The sequence below is a fragment of the Siphateles boraxobius genome, unplaced genomic scaffold, assembly GCF_051911475.1.
Source record: "Siphateles boraxobius isolate OS27281-9 unplaced genomic scaffold, OSU_SipBor_1 76, whole genome shotgun sequence".
Taxonomy (NCBI): domain Eukaryota; kingdom Metazoa; phylum Chordata; class Actinopteri; order Cypriniformes; family Leuciscidae; genus Siphateles; species Siphateles boraxobius.
The window spans coordinates 3,066,514-3,089,842 of NW_027509204.1; the positions used below are offsets into that span (position 1 = coordinate 3,066,514).

Genomic DNA, 23,329 nt, shown 5'->3' on the forward strand with positions numbered 1-23,329 from the left:
TGATTTTGAGCATGAAATTAACTGTTTTGCCAATTGTGTGTTGGAGGTTTGTTGGTGTGTTAGACTTTAGGAAATTTGTTAAAAGCATTGAAAAAGTTGTCATAGCAATTGTAAAAAACTTTAAGCTCCTTTGAAACAATCTATATTGGAAAAAGCTCTAAATGAAGGTGACTTGACTTGACTATAACAGACATCTCAAGTCTCCCGGAAGTTCCGGGAGTCTCCCGCATATTGATAGCGGCTCCCTGATGCCCGCAAATTAGTTCAAATCTTCCAGAATCTAGAGCTCGCGAGCTCCAAACCCTGTAGCGTGCGCACGACAGAGAGGGAGAGAGCGAGAGACCTTTCGTGTGTGTGCAAATATGCGCGTGTGCCTTTTGAAGCGTGTGTAAACCCCTCTTCCCGTCAACAAAACCGAACAATACCACCCCAGATCAACAAAACCAAACAATACCCCCACCCCCCGTCAACAAAAAGAGATACCTCCCTGAAATTATTTCTTGCAGACCTTGCAAATACATGTCAACTAGCAGTGCAAATTTCCCCAACACATATTTTACATTCCACACCCTTTAACCATTTTGTACATTCGGAGGAAACTTTTATCAGGGAATGACATACAGTGCATTCAAAATACATTATACACATTTTACAGGCTCATGCACGCAGGTCACACATTTCTGAATGATAACGTATCAATGAAATACTAACGGCTAGCTTTCTGCAGCTATCGCAGATCTCCTCTTCTGTTATGTATACACTAGGAAATTTAACTTTTTTCATGATTTAACATGTTATGACTCGGTCTGTCAACATGCCCACATTTTTAAACCAATGGAGTTGTCATGTCTTCTCAGCTTTTATTTCATTTGATGGGGAGCAGGTCACCATTAGAGCAATTTGGCCAGCAACTGTTTTGTTAAATAGCTTCTGTCATTTCTCTGGTGTTCTTCCAAAGGTAGAACAACTGCTGTAAAGAAAGGAGGGTAAAAGAAAGTCTATTGGGGAGAAATGGGCCTCATTTTTTGTAGACAAAGGGGTCAGTATCATTTTTTATATAATATATCACTCTTCAGTTTCTCACTACATTGGTGTGCTCATGAGTGTGTGTGTGTGTGTGTGTGTGTCTGTGTGTGTGTGTGTGTGTGTTTGTGTGTGTGCATTGTGTTTTACACATTGTCTATAAATCTGGGGTACATTTAACAACTTGTCAGTTCGAGACACATTTCAAGAATCCGCAGAGACACTCAGTTTAAAAATTACACTGCAGTTTGGAGGTTATTGCATTAAATTAAATCCCTCGCTGCAGTCAGAAAACAGTGACCATGTGAGTTTTCTACAAATCTGCAATGTATTAACATTTTCATGTGGTGAACAATACAGTGCAAATATGTTAATGAAAGTACATTTCTCTCCTATGCATGGAAGCGATTTGGCAGTAGAGATAAGTGTGCTTATCTGAAATTATTCACAGATGTTTCATGGTTCATGTGTGGCGAGGAGTCCAGAGAACTAAATAATAAAATGACTGAACACAATTAAATAGAATGATTTAAATATACAGATTGAATGTTTGCTATTTCTCATCATTGTGTATCACAAAGTGATGCAGAAGGGTCATTCCTACAGTTTGCCATAAAATGTTTATCAACTTTCAATGTATAGATACCCCATTTACAGAACATCATAATGATTAATACTGAAGAATAATTTTTAAAATATAGAAATATAAGTTTGAAGCGCTTGACATACAAATTCCCATGTCCCCAATCATGTTTTCTCAACTTAACTTTGAAATAAAGTATATTTCTAAATGAGCAATTCTGAGAAATAAAGCTTTTAGCGTAAGTTCTAACATGAAGACTCAATAGGCTCATCCTCTATATACTGAACCTTCGTCTATTATTATTATTATTATTATTATAGTCAGTAGAATGTCTGTTGGAGGACCATCACAATAAAGAGTTAGCAGATATTAACCAGAGAGTCTATTAATACTCTGATGAGAGTTAGTTGACATGTAGTTGCAAAGTTACACAGAATGTTCAAAAGGGACCATCAAATTAAAGTGTTACCAACTTTTCTATACACTAAACACAATCATTGTATACTTTATACTTTACGGAATAAATACAATGCAAACCTGCACCTGCCCTCTTTCTGGTAGAATTAGTATATTATCTTTGACATAACATACAATTTCTTTTGACACTGTTTTGTTTAATGTGTAAAACTGTTAAATAAATTTGTCCACCCTTTTACATCCGTGCTTATTGCCATTAAAAAATCATAAGCATATGTTCAAAATCACATCACTTGCTAGAAGGAGCATGATTTCCTTAGAGGAAAAGCAACTCCAAGAACAAAGTATTATCATAAACTTTTCACTCTTGTCCTCATTTTTGCAAAGACTTATAGTGTAAAACATAACATGTCCAGTTACACTTTGCATTGGAAATGTCATGTAACAGGGTGGACAAATGTCATATATATTTATATTTGATGATAATTATTAGGTTATCCTTGAGCTTGTGGCCTGAGCTCGACCCGTGTGCTTTCTTATCGACAGACAGATTCTTCCTCTGATAAGACTAAACAATAACTGAATTTGTAACATTGTTTTAAACAAACCAACTCAGTCCAAAATCCACCAAACTTTAGAAATGACCCAGGAAGAGAAAAATAAATAAATGTTTAAAATGATCAGTTCGATCAATCTAGAAATGTATCACGAATGTTTTAACCACAGTTCATGATGACCATGTCTATCAAGTTCCTCGAACACATCAAAAGCCCCATAAATATCATTTAAAAAGTCAATTCAGTTTGTGTGCTATAATCCAAATCTTCTGAAGTCTCTATAGTCTCTCTCTGGAGGGAAAGATCATCAGCAATCAACTTAATTCTCATCACACAAAGAAGGACTTCAGAAGATTATGAATAATGCACATTATGGACAACATTATGGTACCGTTGTGAACATGACAGATGTAGTCAATATGAGTTGCCACTATTTAAAGTCTATGTTAATAGGTAGATAGGTATATAGTATATATAGTATATAGGTAGACTCAGGGGAATCACTTTTTAATGGCTACACTTTAGAATGCTTTTAAAAAGAATACTTATATTACACAAACAATATACTTTAAGTACAAACTCAATGTAATGTCTATGGACACTTAACTGCGCATTAATTGCATTAAAATTGAATGAAAATGTAGAATAATATACAATTATATTAAAATCTTAATAAAGATCTTGTTGTATAGAAAATATTGAGAACATTTCACTAATAAAATCAAGAGATACATTTTCCTATTTTTTTTTTAAGAAAACATGCACAATTTTGAGGCTTGAATTGAGGAACCGATTACGTAAGCTGCTAAAATTAAGGAGAAAAGGCTACCTATTTATTTTAAGAGAATTAGTTCAACTATGCAGTTTTATTTAGAGACAGCATTATGCACATGGCTGGAAATGGAGAGGAAATATTGAAATGAAGTGTTATTTGATGTGTTTTTGAGTAAAGGGAAACATCTGTTAATGTTTAATGTTCAGTTATGTTTGACATTTGAAAGAGTTTCTATTTTGTTGACGTTTCTATTTTCTATTTCTATTTTGATTGTTACCAGTGTGCAGAAGAGTAGGGCTTATTGTTAAGTTGTGAATAACTGCATTTAACGACTTTCTGAAGCATGTTGCTTTGTTCGTTGAGTAAAACCGTTGCAATAATGCCAGTGCAATAACAAGTTTGGTTCTGTGTTGTGCTAGCAGCATCAGCCTTTTAACTATGCAATATATCTCAAAGTCAAATATAAACAGGTTATTCACATTCACTCTAATTCACACACTTTTGCGTTTCAACTTAAAATAAAAAAGCATAATTCACTAAAAATATTATATTCATTGTGGCATAGAATACTTTAGGGGATTTCACATGATTATGGCCATGATGTGTCTTCATACATGGTTGTTTAAGAATTGAAAAGCTACTCACTCCATCAGTTAGGGTTAGAAGAACTGTTGCCAAACATATAACATGATAGAAACATAATAATCACTGCAATAATGATCCAGTCATAGACTCTTAAGCATTTGCCTATTTAAATCCAAACAGTTTTTTTGTTTTTGGCAGTGCATATCAACTTAAGTCTCATGATATCTTCTTTCAACTTTCTGATAAAAATTAGTTTTGTTGTTTTCTGATTGATTGTGAACTCAACTTTTCACATCAAGTTTGTCATCCGTATGTGTGAGTTGAACTGAGTGCATTTGGTCTCTTTGCATTGATACATTCTTGCAAGAAACTTTCTGCAAATAAGACTGCTTGGTGCTCTTTGCTTTAGATAATTATGTGTGAATGAAAAGCAAACATGACATTGTAAAAGTGATCTCTTGACACCTACGAGAGAAGTGCTTTTCCTCTTGGTTTAGTAAACACTGAGCAGCTGTTATTGGGTGAGGAATCACTCCTGATCCGGTTACATACTGTCTTAAATTGTCTATCATGCCCCACTATGACCTAAAACTGCACAAGCAGTCGATTGGTCACTGATTGATCGCAGGAGATCAGGTCTAAATCCTGTCCTCATGAATCTGTTATACTCAATTATACTCACCAAACCAGTTCTGGCTTTTTAGTTTGGTCTTTTTGCTGTTTTAAAACAACAACATCAAATCATCTCTATTTTCTCTCTTAATAACTGACCCTGGTCGTATGGTGTATGATTTATAACAGAATGCATACACTGCATGTTTATGCTGAAATCCACTTTTGCTAGTTTAACGACAGGAACAATGGTCTGCGCTCCTGGCGCATTGCCTAAAAGTGTTGCCTCTATTCTCTTAATGAGTAGCGGGTCTGTTTTGGGCATAACGCGCAATAAACCAATCATAGGTGGATTCGCTATTTACATGGCGGCATTTGCAAGTGGAAAGACTGAACGCTTCTCTAGCGAGGAAACGGATCTGCTCGTGCGCGAGTTTAAAGTGCAAGCACAACATCTACGGGACAAAGCGTGTTGTGGACCAGCCGATAGGCGCACATTGCTAACACGCTTTTTAAATAACAAAAACAAATACTGCACCGTTGACCATTTAGACATTTAGACCAGGTTTTTGTTGGTCAATGGTGCAGTATTTTTCAGTTGCAACAATGCCCCTGTACTCTCACCTCGTTCTCAGACCAGCGGCCCATGGGCACAAATTCATTTCCTATTTATTTAATCAATGTGGTGCAGGACGTGAAAATGATAACTGCGTCCCACTGAAATTAGCAAAAAACACTTTTGGAGACTGCAGGCACGTGAGAAGTTATGGGCTGAGGTCAATGAAGGGAGGGGGGTGCAGATTTGGCACAGAGGGACCCAAAATAAATATTCCTAATCCCAGTGTGCCTTTACGCTTCAGCCACAGATTAAAGCTGCACTGAAATAAACGAGCAGCGAGATTGGCTCTTGTTTTTGAGCGGTCCGGTGGGTTTGTGTTTTGAGAGAAACATAAGTGAACGGGTTCACCCCTGCTGTCGCCGGCTGGGTCTCGTTTCAGGCAGGAGTTTGGGGAGGGATATGCAAATGCCCCTTCAGAGCTGCAGCTGCAGGGTCCAGCTCACCGGCCCACTGTTGACGGAGGCATCCGAGCGCTCGCAGCGACTCCTTCTTCAGGGTTCTGCTACTGCTCCTCTCTCTCTCTCTCTCTCTCGGGTGTGTGTGTGTGTGTGTGTGAGCGGTGAAGTGGGCAGGATGGTGCCAGAACAGCAGATGTTTCGATTGCAGCCCTGCTTGCCCGCCAGCAACTGAAGTCAGTGCTCCAGAGAAACCTTGTGAGACTCCATAAGGAAAACAAGCAACACTTCACAACCTCCTCCCCAGCTTTTGCTTTCTACACACTTTCTCCGTTTTCCTCCACTTTATGGCTTTTTCTGCAAGTGTTTTTGTCAACCTTTGCCCTGCTGCTTAAAGATGAGGGGGATATTCACGTGTGGGGGTTTTCTGTTGGTCACGTTGCTACTGACTTCAGTGGATGCCAAAGGAAATCTCTATGGAAGTCCATACAGATACAATCTACACAAGTCTGGGAGCGTCCCGCAACACAACCCTGGAAAACCAATGGGTCACCATAAGTAAGTAAACAGTAAAGTTAGATGCATTTGTGTGTGAGTATGTGTGTGTGTACAGAACAGAAGCCCAATGTATTAAGCATTAGACCATAGATTGTGAGTGTGTATGGATGTGTGTGTGCACAAGTAATGTCAAGCAGTGACAGCAGCGTCCTGCAGTTTCATATGCTTCATCTGCAACATTTTTCTGATTCTTTTAATTGCACATGTAGTTTTAGGTGCTCAAATTCATTGAGAGACTACATGTAATGTTTGTAGTTAGAGAAATTAATTTGTCTCACCTCAGGACTCACAAAAAAAAAAGTGATTAAAATAGGATGCAAACTTTTCTAAACTGACAATCATCACAGGGCTTAAAATTAACATTTGCTTTTTATGATCATATCAATTTTAACAACAACAAAAAGTGGTCACACTTTATACTAAATGGCCTGTAGTGTCGCCTCACTATGTACTAATAATACATACATACATGACGATGGATACATATCTAAATGTTGTTCTGGAAAATTCCCACATTTATTGCCAATGAGATGAGGTTTGGTTAGGTTTAGGAGTAAATGTATTATTAGTTTTTACTGTGAGGGTTGTTAAAGTTAGGAGTAAAGTTAACGGTGTAACTGCAAATATTAATTAAATGTAATTCAAGTCCTTTAAATGTATTGCAATGCACTAACATGTGCAGTACGCATAAGTTAATTGTATCAAATGGTTAAGTACTATAGTTAAGGCCACCTAATATATAGTTTGACCACATTTTTGTAAATTGCTCAATTTTTGTATCTCGGCAATGAATGACTATATATATATATATATATATATATATCTCATAAGCATCTGCCAACATTAACGATGTATCCAATGTCAAGGTTTCCTTCATGTTTCAGTCACAGCTTCTGAGATTGTTTTGTGTCACCAGATATTTGGAATGATCTCTAAAGAAATAGCACACATACTTCTAGTTTCACAGACTAGGTTTAAGCCTGGTCCCAGATTAAAATGAATGTCTGAACTCTCTTAACTGAAAGCAGCTTGCACTGACGTACCTTGAAATATGTCAGTGCCATTGTTTTGTGTCAAGATGCACACCATATCTTCTTCCGAGGAATGTTTATAAAAGCTACTTTATTGTCCTAATTGAACTAAGACCCAATCCTGACTTAATCTAAACCCTGTTTGTGAAACCAAGCCTTGATGTATACAGTATACTGTTGCAATACTTAATTTGTAAATTAATAGTTGCCCGATCAAAAACAGCAATTAAAACTAAAAAGTGATAGCACAACTGAATAAGAGCATATTTCTAAGAGTAAGTTTCTGTACGGCGCTAACTACTGCCTAGTGTATTATTCTGTCACATATATATAGCTACTTTTAAAAAATTTAATATGCTTGACTATCTTGACATTTTGGCGATAATAACTCTTTTTAATATAATAATTTTTGTCAGATATATACACACTCCAAACTTTACGATGATTACTGCACTCAAAAAAAAAATAAAAAAAATCAGTAAGCCCCAGCCAATGAGAATGATTTTGAATTTAAGAAAACTTATTGGTTAAAATATATATGTTGAGGGCCGATAGCAAAACATAACCTCTAAATGAACACCCGCACACACACTGCGCACACACACTGTCACCATGTGATGCACTTGTTAATGCCGGATCGTTTGACATTTTGTAACTGGGACAACAGAATCCAGCTCAAATTAAGCACTGGTCTGAAGTCATTATAAATGTCCTAAAATCAATGACGTTTTGTTCCAAAAGCAGCCGTGGAGCGCTTTGAATCCGACCGAAAGATACGCAGTTGTCATGTTGAGAAAATCCCCATCAAAGACCTGTTGTCATCTAGGACTCTGAAATGCCAGTGGTATCAAATGCAGATCACAAATGTTGGCAGTGATGTTGTATCTGTCCTCAATGACCCATGTTCTGATCACTTTCTAATACCACACAAACCGTTTGTGTATGTGAACATGTTCATCTGGGTCCCTCAGGTAAATCACATCAGCCTGTATATCTCCTGTGTAACTCTGTTTCTAGAGAGATGCATGAAGGCAGCTTTCTTGGCATGCTTCCGATTCAAAAGCTGCTGATTTATGACAGCACAATGATACTGCCTTCTAAGATTGCTTCTTTTGTCCTCTGTCTAAGGGAGCATCTCATGTATTCTTTACAGAGAAGCCAATCCCAGAATGCATTGCGATGAGCCCAGTGAAGATATTCCATAGAGTATTGGACAAAAAAGGGAAATGTTCTTTCCTTTGACAACCCTTGTGTAAAAGAAATATAGCATACGTTTAAAAGAGGACTTATTGCGGAAATAATATTCTTTAAAAAATATACTGAATACTAATTGCACATTATTTACAAATAAATGAAAATGTATTATAGTTTACATTTATTAAAAATGTAATTAGTTGAGCTTAAAGGGATAGTTCACCCAAAAATGAAAATTTTGTCAGTAATTACTCACCCTCATGTTGTTCAACCCCGTAAGACCTTCATTCGGTAACACTTTATTTCGATGGTCCTCTTTAGATATTCGACTAACTATAAGTAGCTTTGGAGCTACATGGCAACTAACTGTCATAAGAGTATTAGTAGACTCTGCTTAATATGCTTAATATCTTGATGTGTCATTACAAGCACAGCCGTGTGAGTGATTTTATTTGGAGCGAACACGGTGAATCTGAGCTATTGTAAGTCGATGTACCATCACAAGGGTCTTGGAAATATATTATGAAGGTAGAAAAACTACATAGTGTTACTTTAAACTCACGGCATATTTATTAATTAATTTATTTATTGAATAATTTTCTTCTGTAAAAGGTAACATGCTTATTTGCCGTTCCTGTTTTAGAAATACATTGTGATACTTTTACTGATTTAGGCAACTTAACGTAAATGCAGCTGTTCACTTGACTATTTATGCCATAATGACACAGTAGTTAAATTAAGTGTTTAAACACTAGCCAGCAGTGGCGGCTTCCACTTAATAGATTTTTTGTGTATGTTCAATATCTTATGAAAAAAACCCCAATAACTTAAAGATTACTCAATTGCATTACTGTATTGGCACCTACTTGCAGAAAATGTATTATGCACAATTCAACTCTCAATACATTACACAATACAGGGTGGCACACTGGAGTGCAAAACTCACCATCCACTAACAAAATCTAAACAAAAGCATGTAAATACAAAAGAAGGCCTATCTGTAAATCACATTTTAAAGTATGTTACAACATATTAGGCTGCAACTTAACACACATACCATTCAGATAAAAGCACCAAACACCTGTTTACGTCTCGGTCTAAAAGAAATGTACTGTACACACACTGACTTCTTAGTTAAGAGGTCCAATTTGTCCTGATGGATGTGACACACTGCAACATGGTTCAACCTCTGCTGTGTCGTAGTTGTGCGTAACCAAGTCTTTAATCGTCTAAGAGCACACAACAAAACGAACAACACATCCACTTGCACGTATTTGACATTCGGTATATCAGATATATCCTGCTATAGCTAACGCATTTGTGAAATCTTGAATAAAAAAGGAAATAAAAGCAGATCATCAGTCATTCAGCTATTGTGGCTGCGGTGTGACCATGGGACTCCATGGGAACCATATAGTGAAACTACGATCAATAACGGTCGCCTTGAAAAACTTTTAACCTTACGTGTGAAAAGGTTAAGTAAGGCTTACATTTAAATGTGTCTTTGTTTTGTTTTGAGTGTATGGTCAATAAATAAAGGAATTAAAAAGATGGGCACAAAACCTGTTTGTCGCGCCCCACTTGTCATGTCTCTATTCCCCACCAGTGGGCCGCGCCCGCGCCCGCGCCCCACACTTTGAGAAACGCAGAGCTAACTTAACAGCTAACTTAGCAATGGGGTACCTCCGTTTGGTCAGGATTTTTCCTCTTTTTGGCGGGTTTCGACAAAACTATGAAAAATCGTTGTATGGCTGCCTTTCAGTGTCCTTTTCATCTTTCCATCCATTAGCATGCACCGTCAGCTTTCTCCAACCATTCATCCCAGCGACTGCGCAAAATAGTAAAGAAACTTGGTAGAGAAAGCGGGAAGGGTATTACCTAGTAGTCAGTGCGTCGGGCAGGGGGTACATTACAGATTATTTAAAATATGATACTATCTTTCTTGCTGGCAAATTAATTTAATAAAGAAAACAAACAAAAGTATTCATTCGGAATATTTCATATATATTTTAATCTGAATGATGTGATGATATTGGGGGGGTTATATTAGCTGGATCTGATTTTTGAGGGGGTCATGACCCCCATAACCCCTGTGCAAATTACGCGCATGTCCGAAGATGAACGAAGGTCTTACGGGGTTGGAACAACATGAAGGCGAGTAATTACTGACAGAATTTTCATTTTTGGGCGAACTATCCCTTTAAGAGTGCTTTTCGGCCCACTTAAGTTGGACTTAAATACATATTTATATGTAAGTTCATGTAAGTTCAATATTGCTTTGGAGATATGTTTATGTGTAGGCTACTGCCAAATCTACCGACAAGCATTTAAGTAAGCAGTCTATTGAAAGTTGCACAGAATATAATTTACTTAAATACTAATGTATAATTGCAAATATAATGATGATACTACAATTTAGTATTTTAAATTTAACTTTAAATGTAATATCAAATAACTCACACTACAGGTAAAATTATAATTGAGTACTTTACGTCATGTGTTTTAGAAAGTTCATCAACATATTACAATAAGTGGAATAAGTGTGTCGTAAAAACATTTATTTAAAATTTACTTTAAGGTAAATCTTTAAATCTGACATTATTACAAAGCGTAGAAACTAAAGTGTTTTAAGAAACAGTCCTGAAAGTGTGTTCTCTTTAAGGACATTTAAGTGGCCTTTAATTAAATTAATTGGTAACACTTTATTTTAGTGTCCTTGTTGCACAAGTTACTTGTCGTTACTGTAGTAATGCCAGTAACTACAGTATACATGATGCATTATTACATGCTAACCATAAACCAAACCCCAATCCTAACCCTAACCCTATAGTAAGTGCATGTAAACTTTTATTACTCTGTACTTAAATGTATAATTACACTGTAACACGGACGCCATCAAATAAAGTGTAACCCATTTTATATTACATGCAATTTTTTTTCTTAAATACACTTTTAAGATGCACATTTAATACAATTAGGCACACACAAAGGGAATGTTTTACCTGAATATGAAAATTCATCATAGAATCGGACTCATTTTGTGTTAAATTGAGTTAGTATCTCGTCTTCTCTTTTGCAAGGTTTGTCTATACATTTGTTTGTCTTTGAGCAGCTCATGCATGCACAGCTTCTGAAAGCTACACTTGGGTGCGTTTCCCGAAAGCATCGTTAGCCAAATCAAGCGTAGCGTTAGTTCTGACGGGTCAAGTTAGCTCTGACGGGTCAAGTCAGTCAAGCTCGCATCACAGACGTGCAACCTTGAGGAGCACACATCCCTTTTTCTCAGACATCGCTGGAAAGTTTGTAGTTCGGTCGGATATGTCAATAGCAGAGAAAGCAAACAGTTGAGAAATAAAACGCATGTGTAACAGTATATTGGATCCATGCATTTCGGTCTTAAAGTGACAGCAGCCTAATAATCCTCAATGTTAATAAAACAAAGGACAATACAATCTCTCACTGCTTCGACTGAATGACTTTTGTACCTTTAATAAAGATTCGTCTATATTTCATTTATACAGTGAAGACTATGCAGTGTTATTTTACAATCACTTTATTCAAATTCTGTTCCTGAAAACGAAAGCACAGTTTATTTAATTTTCATCTTTGTTCTATTGAATTTATTTATGCTATTTGTAGTTGGATTCTTTGTTCTTATTTTATTACTGACTGTTTACCTGTCTTTAATAATGTTTTAAATTGTGACATTTCACAGGTATCTAAACATATGAACCACTGACTCAACCAGGCCTGTAAAAAAATCGTTAGCACTGAGCCCTGCTGAAGCAGCTCTAAATATTTGCTGTGCTATTAAATAAAATATAAAATATGATAGCGCAATAAGATCAACAGTGAAAGTAACAGAAGATTGTACAATACATTTGAACAGGCTGAATTATGCATGAAACTCCACAAGCGCTGGACTTCCTTTGTGTCACCGAGACATGGATTAAACCTGGCGAATTAAGCTCGCTTGTTGAATTACTACCGCAGGGCTGTGACTTTTTAAATACCCCGCGCTCATCAGGCCGCGGTGGGGGGTTAGTGACTGTTTTTAAAAACACTTTTTCTTGTCAATTTTTATCTACATCTTCATATAGCAGTTTTGAGGTGCAACTATTTCAAATACTAGTAGCAAACCCTGTCACCATTGCACTGTTATATCGCCCTCCCAAACATAACTCAGAATTTATTAACGAATTTGCTGCATTTGTGGGGGATCTTGTTATTGCTTACGATAAAATACTGCTGCTTGGTGATTTTAATATTCATGTTTGTTGTGCATCTAAAACTCTCTCCATGGAGTTTTTAAATCTCATTGAGTCCCTTGACCTTGTTCAGTGGGTATCTGGCCCAACGCATCTACATGGTCATACCTTGGACTTGATTTTAACTCATGGATTATCTGTATCAGATATTACAATTAGCAATGCAACCTTCTCTGATCATATGCCTGTAATTTTCTCTGTTCCATACCTTGGTCAAACACTAAAAACTCAGCCCATGGTGCGTATGTCTCGTACCTTCAGTGCACACTCCAGGGAGGAGTTCACTGCAGCATTTCTTGGAGCGTGGACTTCTGAAACGGAATTTACTCTTCATAACCTGGATGCGGATGAACATCTCAGATTTTTCAACTCCACCTGTGCTTCTATTCTGAACAGTATTGCACCTTTTAAGCTTAAATTCTGTATTTCAGTACCAATTCCATGGTTTAATGAATCAGTGCGTTCTCTTAGACAGGCTTGCCGTCGAGCTGAACGCAAGTGGAAAAAGGACAAATTGCATGTCTCATATGAAATTATGAGAAACTCTCTTTCCTCATTTCAGAGGGCTGCTAAAGCTGCTAAAAGTAAATATTTCTCTGATTTGATTACGCAAAATAGAAATAACCCTCTTGTACTTTTTTCCACTATTGACTCTGTGCTAAATCCACCTGTCAATCTTTTTCCTACGCCTTCTGTCTCGCTCTGTGAAAGTTTTGGAAACTTTTTTACAAATAAGGTATTGGCCATTAGAGCTAAAATGTCTCAGGCTGGACATACTTTGTCAGAGATTCCTTTATATTCCGCCACATGGTCTGTGTTTGAGCCACTCTGTTTCCACGCCTGTAAGGAAATTGTGGAGCGTCTTAAGCCTACATCATGCCAACATGATATTGTTCCCTCACATTTCCTCAAACAAAATATGGATGCAATTGGTCCAGGTCTGCTGTCCGTCATTAATAAGTGCTTATATACGGGCACTGTTCCAGTTTGCCTTAAACAGGCTGTGATAACACCATATATTAAAAAACCTAATCTAGATTCCTCTTCTCTCTCCAGCTTTCGACCTATTTCAAATCTTCCTTTTATTTCAAAGATCATGGAGAAAGCTGTATTGGCTCAATTACAAACTTTTCTGTCAAACAATTCAATCAATGAAGTTTTTCAATCTGGCTTTAAAGTTTTACATACAATTTGTCATGCAATTTTACATACAATGAGACATGCAATTTGTCCTTTTTCCAACTTTACCTTCCCTTGCAACGCAATAATGAATCTTCTCTTCAGCCGCTGTTAGATTGCCTGAATGATCTTAAGTCATGGCTGTCAAACAATTTTCTACACTTAAATGAAAACAAATCGGAGTTTATGTTGTTCGGCCCCAATGAAAACTGTGTTTTTAACTTTGATCTTGGCCCTCTTACCCCGTACAAAACAAAGTGTGCCAGGAATCTGGTCTTCCTATTTGACACTAGTTTAAAATTTGATAAACAGATTTGTGCTGTTGTTAAGTCATGCTTTTATCAACTGCGCCTTCTCAGTAAAGTAAAGTCCATTCTATCAAGAAGTAATTTAGAAATAGCTATTCATGCGTTCGTTACTTCTAGGCTTGACTACTGTAATTCTTTGTATTATGGCATTTCTCAGGCACCAATCTCCCGTCTGCAGATGGTTCAAAACGCAGCTGCTCGACTGCTTGAAGGGAAGCGTAAGTTCGATCACATAACTCCTATTTTAATGTCTCTGCACTGGCTTCCGGTTAAGTATAGGATAGAGTTCAAAATTTTATTATTCGTCTACAAAGCTTTTAACAATCTAGCACCGCAATACCTAACTGATCTCTTGGTACCGTATACCCCTTCTAGAAACCTGAGATCCATTGACCATGGCCTTCTAACTGTCCCTAAAGTAAAATTAAAAAAACGTGGTGACCGCGCCTTTGTCTGCTGGACCGAGGCTGTGGAACAGCCTTCCTCTGTCTATTAGGCATGCTCCATCTATCTCCACTTTTAAAACTCAGCTTAAGACTTATTTAGAACTCAGCTTAAGACTTATATAGCTACCTTCTGTTTGAAAATGAATGTTTATTGATTACCTATTTTTGTTTGTATTCATAAATGCTAGGTCTGTGTGTCTTTTATTCTGTGTAAAGCACTTTGGTCAACCTTGGTTGTGTCGTAAATGTGCTCTATAAATAAATGATTGATTGATTGAAAATAACTCAAGGAAATATATATTTGCTAAACAAATTAAAATCAATGAATATGATTCATAATCGTATGTTTTTTCTACCTAATCTATTTAAAAATTACAAATGCAGTGAAAATACAGGTATTTGGTATCAACGAGTACCGAAAGGTCAGGGGCCATTTGTGCTTTTAGGGGCACACTTTACCATTCATCTTAAAGGTATAGTTAACTTAAAAATGAAAATTCTGTCCTAATTTATTCACCCCCATGTTGTTCCAAATAAGATTTTCCTCTTTTGAACATAAAAGAGGATATTCTGAGAAATTGCTCATTTTCTGTTTGTTTTTTCATCCATTCAACTGAATTCAATGCATGGGCACCAAAACAGTTTGGTTTTCAACATTCTTCAAAATATCTTCTTTTATTTTCAACAGAAGAAAGAAACTCATACAGGTTTGGAACAACAGGGTGAACTAACACTTTAAACTATTTCCAGGATTACTGGAAGTCATTTTTACAGGGTCAAGTCTCACTCTGCATATATATATATATATGCAATAGAGCATTTTGTGTCTACATACTGTATATAACACATGGAGTAAAATGTCTAAATGATTGTCCTTTAACAAACAATTCCATGCAACTGTCACATGTTGTTTGTCTGTATGACAAAACCCGATGATCACATCACAATAGCTCATCATTTAAGTAAGAACATATGAAAATAAAGCATCCAAGATTTACAAAGTCATTATACAGCCAGCCAACCTGAAGTTAATTACATCTCATTTCTAAATGTTTCTCATATGTTTCTCACATTTTTCTCTTTATATCATTCAGTTTCTCCAAACAGCAGCTACATCATGTTATTATACAATTAAGGCTAATTCCAGTTTTTAATTTGGCACAATGTAATCGTTTTACATCACTGTTTTAGTTCACTGTTTTACATCACTGTTTTACAAGATGATAGAATTAGTGAGTGAAAGAGAATTCAAAAATAATAATCATTCATATTAGACCTAAAATATGTACCTAAACTAACAGAGTTTTTGCAACTCATGAATTAGAAATCTGCATTCCTTAGTATATTCGGTAACACTTTAACATCACCCTCGTACTGGTCAGACATTTTGTGAGGCTCGGGCTCCAGGGGCAAAGGCTGACTCAGTCCTCGACTCTCGGGCTACGGGGCGAAGGCTTACTCAGTCCTCGACTCTCGGGCTCCGGGGCGATGGCTTGCTCAGTCCTCGACTTTCGGGCTCTGGGGCGATCTCTTGCTCAGTCCTCGACTCTCGGGGTCCGGGGCGAAGGCTTCTCAGTCCTCGACTCTCGGGCTCCGGGGCGATGGCTTGCTCAGTCCTCAACTCTCAGGCTCCGGGGCGATGGCTTCTCAGTCCTCGACTCTCGGGCTCCGGGGAGATGGCTTGCTCAGTCCTCGACTCTCGGGCTCCGGGGCGATGGCTTCTCAGTCGTCGACCCTCGGGCTCCGGGGCGATGGCTTGCTCAGTCCTCGACTCTCTGGCTCCGGGGAGATGGCTTACTCAGTCCTCGACTCTCGAGCTCCGGGGCGATGGCTTGCTCAGTCCTCGACTCTCGGGCTCCGGGGCGATGTCTTGCTCAGTCCTCGACTCTCGGGCTCCGGGGCGAAGGCTTCTCAGTCCTCGACTCTCGGGCTCCGGGGCGATGGCTTCTCAGTCCTCGACTCTCGGGCTCCGGGGCGATGGCTTCTCAGTCCTCGACTCTCGGTGCTCCGGGGCGATGGCTTCTCAGTCCTCGACTCTCGGGCTCCGGGGCGATGGCTTCTCAGTCCTCGACTCTCGGGCTCCGGGGCAATGGCTTTGCTCAGTCCTCGACTCTCTGGCTCCGGGGAGATGGCTTACTCAGTCCTCGACTCTCGGGCTCCGGGGCGATGGCTTGCTCAGTCCTCGACTCTCGGGCTCCGGTGCGATGGCTTGCTCAGTCCTCGACTCTCGGGCTCCGGGGCGATGGCTTCTCAGTCCTCGACTCTCGGGCTCTGGGGCGATGGCTTGATCAGTCCTCGACTCTCTGGCTCCGGGGCGATGGCTTCGCAGTCCTCGACTCTCGGGCTCCGGGGCGATGGCTTCTCAGTCCTCGACTCTCTGGCTCCTGGGCGATGGCTTCTCAGTCCTCGACTCTCTGGCTCCGGGGCGATGGCTTGCTCAGTCCTCGACTCTCGGGCTGCGGGGCGATGGCTTCTCAGTCCTCGACTCTAGCTCTCATCTGCACTGGGCTTGGGGGTCATGGGGTGACGGCTGGCTGGGCTCTGGGTCAGGAGTGGGGCTGGTGACGTCCTCCTCGGGGCAGATGATTCAGCATTATCCATTATTCACCTGCACACACAAATGTCTGGATAGTGAGTTAGGCACACCAAATCTAAAATGTCCTTAGTGTGGTCCTCTAGGGCAGTGGTTCTCAACTCCAGTCCTCGGGACCCACTGCTCTGCACTTTTTGTATGTCTCTCTTATCTGACACACTCAGTTCAGATCAAGGAGTCTCTCCTAACAAACTGGTGATCTGAATCAGGTGTGTTAAATAAGGAGACATAAAAAATGTGAAGAGCAGTGGGTCCCGAGGACTGGAGTTGAGAACCACTGCTCTAGGGAACAGTCCTTCTGCTCAAGGCAGAGAACTTGGACGGCGAGTAGGTCCATTTGAGAGGGGGGAGAGGGAAAAAAGAAAGGAAAACACAGCAAGCAAACTCTGTTACTTTTTGTTTGTCAGTAAACATGACGATAGAGAATTAAAAAAATTGTCTTTAACTGACACTTTGAGAGACACTAACCTAACATGCAACGCTAACGCAAGACAAAACAGTAATAAGAGAACTAATGCCTGCGACAGACTGTGCGATTTTGGAAATCCTACAAGATCATTAACAACTAACCACACTAATAAACTTGAGTTTGACATGTACAGGTCCTTCTCAAAAAATTAGCATATTGTGATAAAGTTCATTATTTTCCATAATGTAATGATAAAAATTAAACTTTCATATATTTTAGATTCATTGCACATGCACTGAAATATTTCAGGTATTTTATTGTTTTAATACTGATGATTTTGGCATACAGCTAATGAAAACCCCAAATTCCTATCTCAAAAAATTAGCATATCATGAAAAGGGTCTCTAAACGAGCTATTAACCTAATCATCTGAATCAACTAATTAACTCTAAACACCTGCAAAAGATTCCTGAGGCTTTTAAAAACTCCCAGCCTGTGTCATTACTCAAAACCGAAATCATGGGTAAGACTGCCGACCTGACTGCTGTCCAGAAGGCCAACATTGAACACTGAAATATTTCAGTTGGTGTGCAATGAATCTAAAATATATTGAAAGTAAAATTTTTATCATTACATTATGGAAAATAATGAACTTTATCACAATATGCACATTTTTTTTAAAAGGACCTGTAGTTCGTAGCAGCAAACACACTTTGAAGCCTTGTCCACACTAATACGTTTTTGTTTGAAAATTGATCTTTTTGTCTCTTTTTTGGTCTTCCGTCCACACTGACACTGCGTTTTAGTAATGATAATTAAGCTTTTTGAAAATGGTGAATACATTTGAAAATGCTGTTTTCACATTGTAGTGTGGACTGTGAAAAGGTATTTGAAAACTATGACGTAAGTTAAGTCATGTGATGCATATTGTACCTATAGAAATTCATGTTTATACCAGTATACTGTTATGTGCTATTCACTTTCACACAGTTGCTAAAATATGTTACTTTGCACACTCTTCATATCACAGTCTGCAAAATGCAACCTGGGCGCATCAGTGAATGGTGAGATATTTTGCTAAATAAAATGTTTCTGTCAGAAGACTTTCGTGATAACTTGATTATGTCTTGTTCTGTTTGTATCTTCTCAGTGAGCTTTGATGAGGGTCTGAGGGTTTACGCATGCGTTGTAAGGTGAATTTTGTGTTTTCCAACATTTCAGTGTGGATGAGAAACATTTAGAAAACTCAATTTTCAAATCTATCCGGATTAATGTGGACATAGCCTGAGATGATCATGCAAAATTTTTGACACTGTCAGAAAATGATCGCAGGCTATCTTTGGTTGCAAGACGGTGACAACGGCCGTATTTGAACCTCTCTCACTGTAAGACGTTGGACCAGCGATTAGGAACCACGACCACAGAAATCTCCATGATTGGTCATCTTTCATCTGGAACAGGCCATATTCTTACAATGTGCACGGCATTAGAGCTTATATACACACAAAAAGGTAATGAAGAAGCTAAATGAACTACAGGTGCATGTAATCAATAACTAATGGAACAAAGTGGCACACAGGTCAACTACAATAACAGGAACACAAGCAAACAGGAAACAGAGAAAACAGAACCAAAACGCAATGAAACTAAACCAAAACAGAGCATTCACGCTACAGATATCTTTAGATATATTTTTTAGGCATACTAAAAAGTCCTCGACACATTTATAGCTAGCTAGCTATAGCTAATAAACATCTGGTTTAATGGAAGAGACATTTGAGTGTAACTACTAATCGCCCCCTTCGGTAAAGGTCTGTTACCTCCTGAGGAACACACATTAAGAACAGTGCCTGTATATAAATGCACTTCTCAAGAAGTCAGGGACTGTCCCTCAATTTCAAAACAAAATTCTACGACAACATTCAAACTTGAAATAAAGCCTCATTAGTGATCTTGAACACTACATAGGCAGCAACCCAGTGTCATACAGTGTTAGCATGTTATTTATGTGACACTCTAAAAATTATCTGTAATTAATTACACTTTACACTAAGTATTTAATAATCAAATAATTAATTTATTGATATGTTATCAGTATTAACTGAATTATACATTTCTGTTTCCACAATATTATTTATGGTAATGTAATTATAATGGAAGCTTAATATACAAGTGGACATCCCAAAAATAAATGTTTGAAATGACAGCTTTTTAGGGAAGAATTCATCAAAGTGCCATAGACAAAGGTGTTCACATACATAAATGAACATAACTGAACATATTTCTTGTTCATTTATGCATGGTAATTGACACCTTGCCACAGATGCGGTCCATAGTGATTAAGTTGAAAATAACCCAGCTCAATTTGACATCTATTTCTGCATGTGTCTTTGAATGCTGTGCATGAGAGCAGGTCAAATTAGCAGGACTAAAGGTCCATTTTTATTACTTCTCAGAACTAAAGCTATTCTGGAGGCTGGATACAGTATCTCTATACTAAATGTGTCCCAATTGTTCAGCGTGTAGCAGCTACTCTTTCCTTGAGTTAATGGATCCTAAAAAGCTTGCATGCACCGTATCTCCATATCTATGCAGTCAGTGGCCCCATCCCTTCCACAGCAACTCTTCAAGGCATGACCAATGACTGAACCCAGCGACCGGTGAAAGACCGCTTCCATTAGTGTGAGTGCGAGAGTGGATGAGATAGAGAGAACAATGAAAAAATGGAGGGAGATATTTATATGGAGAACGAGAGGAAAATCTGGCACAACTCCATCTCACAACTAAGCTTTAAGTGCCATTAAAAGCTTTTGACATGCCTGTGTATTACTCAAGGGTGACTATGGGTCATTTTAAACAATGCTGGCCATTTATATTTAGATTATGTAAATCCATAGCTAAATCCTGTGCTAGATGATGGTCTAAAATAATGTGTGTGACTCTGCTGTTTTTGCACTAGTCACATGTAGCCAGTGCATGAAGTCTGGCCCATAATGTCAGGCCAAGAACTTCCCATTTAGACAGGAAGAGTCAGTGACTGGCATGTACAGTTACCAATAGTCCTTTATTATTATTATTTAGTATTTGGTGCTGTTTATGGGTGGGAAATATGAAATAAAAGAACACTCTAAAAAATGCTGGGTTGTTTTAACCTAATCCTGGGTCAAATATGGACTAACCCAAACGTGTGGTTAAAAACAAATTGTAATTTAAAATATAACCCAGCGGCTGGGTTTGTCCATATTTGACCCACATTTGGGTTGAAACAACCCAGCATTTTTTAGAGTGAAATAATAAAGAATAGACTGGTGGGTAAAAAACAATTCTAAAAACAACACATTGGGCTGCGTGAATGATTGTTCAGAAGAAATTGCATAAACATTTATAGAATTCCAAAAAAATGTTGGCAGTGGATCTGTAGTTAACAGCAACATAACGTATTTAATAACCCTAAATCACAATTTCTCATGGAAGTGAAATTAAATTTGCCTATCAGCAAGAAGTTGAACATGTCCATCCTGAGCTTTATTGGAAACTGAATGTTGGGTCAATGTAACTCAACTAAGTTAAAACAGCTTTCCCAAAATTAGAATTTGTTGGTAGAATCAGGTAGAAATATCTTTAAATGATTTAAAACCACAAACCTCATAAAAAAACAATGATTAGACTAGGGCTGTACTACTCGAGTCCGGTCTCGGACTTGTCTCGGACTCGCTGGTATTCGGACTCGGACTTGTCTCGGTCTCGGCCACTGGTCTTGCAAAATATGGCTTTTGGTCTCGACCGAGTCCAGGTGTCTTTATTATGTTCCCAGTAAGCACACATAAAAGCCGTTTATTTGCGCACCGTTTATTTGCTCTAGTGTAAGCCGCGATTGCCAAAGCGCGGCGTCCATGCACTTCGTAAATGTACGGGTGCTAGGGACAGACCGAGCGGCAGAACGGTGTATTGGTAAGCCGGCCCCTCGAAGGCGAATCTCAAGAATGGCCTGTGATGGGGGGCTATCTGGATGCGTCTTTCAGATCCACAGTGAAACACTGCTATTATGAGGTTTCACCATATGTCATCATTCGGTTTTCTTTAGATTAAAAGATTATATGATATCAAGGGGAATGTCTATACTTAAAAATCCTGGGTGTTGTGTCACTGTTTTTGCTTTTAGATCAACAAATAATAACCCAAAATGATTGTCTTGATAATGTCATGCATAATACTTTTTTTTCCCTGTCCTGGACTTGGTCTTGACTCGAACTCAAACCTTTTTGGACTCGGTCTTGTCTTGGACTCGAACCTCTTTGGACTTGGTCTTGACTTGGACTCGACTAGTCCTGGTCTCTGACTTTCCTTGGACTCGACAAAGTTGGTCTTGACTACAGCCCTAGATTAGACTGATAAAAACCTTGCACTTTCAGACTTGTATTGAAGTCGGTCAATTTGGTGTGCTCTCCAGCTTTCTTTGCTATTTGCATCAGATGGTCAGAAAATATAGTCTATTCGAGGCTAAAACAAGTTGTGCACCTCTTTCTTCATGTGGTGTACCTCAGGTGTATGTACTAGGCCCCTTCACACTGTTATCGGTCCATCACTGCATTTCACCCTGAGATGAATCCAGCACACACAGAAGACAGACCAGCTGTAACATCTTTCCGATAGTCTCTTTACTCCATTCCTCTGACTGATGAACACTCGTCTTCCTCGTGCTGTGTGGTCTCTGTGGTTTGGGAGATCAAGCCTGCAGAGCTAATATTCATCTTTCATATGCAACACACAGATCATAGGCTCTGTTTAATACATCACAGGAGGCTCTTATATCACTTTACATGTCAGGCAATGTGTTAATTCACAGTCACAGTACTGTGATTTGAGCAGCTTCACAAGATACTTCGTTTCATATGAACAAATGCAAATGCCTGAAATACTTGTAAAGGTCCTTTTTGTTGTTAAATATTAGATAATCTTAAACAATGCTTTCAACTTGAAACGGCCTGTCTAACATACAGTTATCTGTGTCATGTCTCTCCTGTTCTTCCTGTCGACATCATTTCATATTGATGAATAAACTCATGTAGATATGGTTGGATTGGGTTGTGTGTTTACACGTGGAACATAACACCCGGACTCATTTTGCTGGACTACAGAGCTTGTTCTTTTTCTTCCAACTGTGCGTTCACCTGACAAGCAAAGGCTGAATACTGAAGTCTGTTTTTTGTTACCCACAGTCAGAAAATGTTGATGTAGTTATTTGCATTCCCTTCATTTGCATGTGTTTGCACAGATCTGTTTAATGCCTCATAAATGAAAAAGACAAGTCACAGGGGTCATTCCAGTTGTTGCTGTAAGTGAGAAATGGTCTCACTATTACTCACACAACACAACTTCAGACACACATTTTTTGGCATAGTTTGCCAAGATTTATTTTTTCTATAACTTTTCAGATTTTAATACTGTACAAACTGTATATTCTCTCCCCCTACACTAACCCGATCCCTAAACCTGCCCATCCCACACACACACACACACACACACACACACACACACACACACACACACACACACACACACACACACACACACACACACACACACACACACACACACACACACACACACACACACACACACACACACACACACACACACACACACACACACACACACACACACACACACACATACACACTATTTTTAATAATCTCCAAGCTGTTTTAAGACAGAAATGTGGACACACCAGACTTCTACTGAGTTCTCAGGTCAGTTGACTGGCCACACTTGTAATT

The 23,329-nt window shown here is 38.6% G+C and overlaps 1 protein-coding gene across 1 annotated transcript in view; it reads left to right on the plus strand.

Moving 5' to 3' along the window:
* The first annotated feature begins 5,586 nt into the window (after positions 1 to 5,586).
* Positions 5,587 to 23,329, plus strand: part of emilin3b (elastin microfibril interfacer 3b) — a 32,181-nt gene continuing 14,438 nt past the window's right edge. The window contains exon 1 of the mRNA XM_077217776.1: positions 5,587 to 6,124. Coding sequence (XP_077073891.1) covers positions 5,964 to 6,124 — 161 coding nt within the window. The 5' untranslated portion in view covers positions 5,587 to 5,963. The remainder of the gene's footprint in view (positions 6,125 to 23,329) is intronic.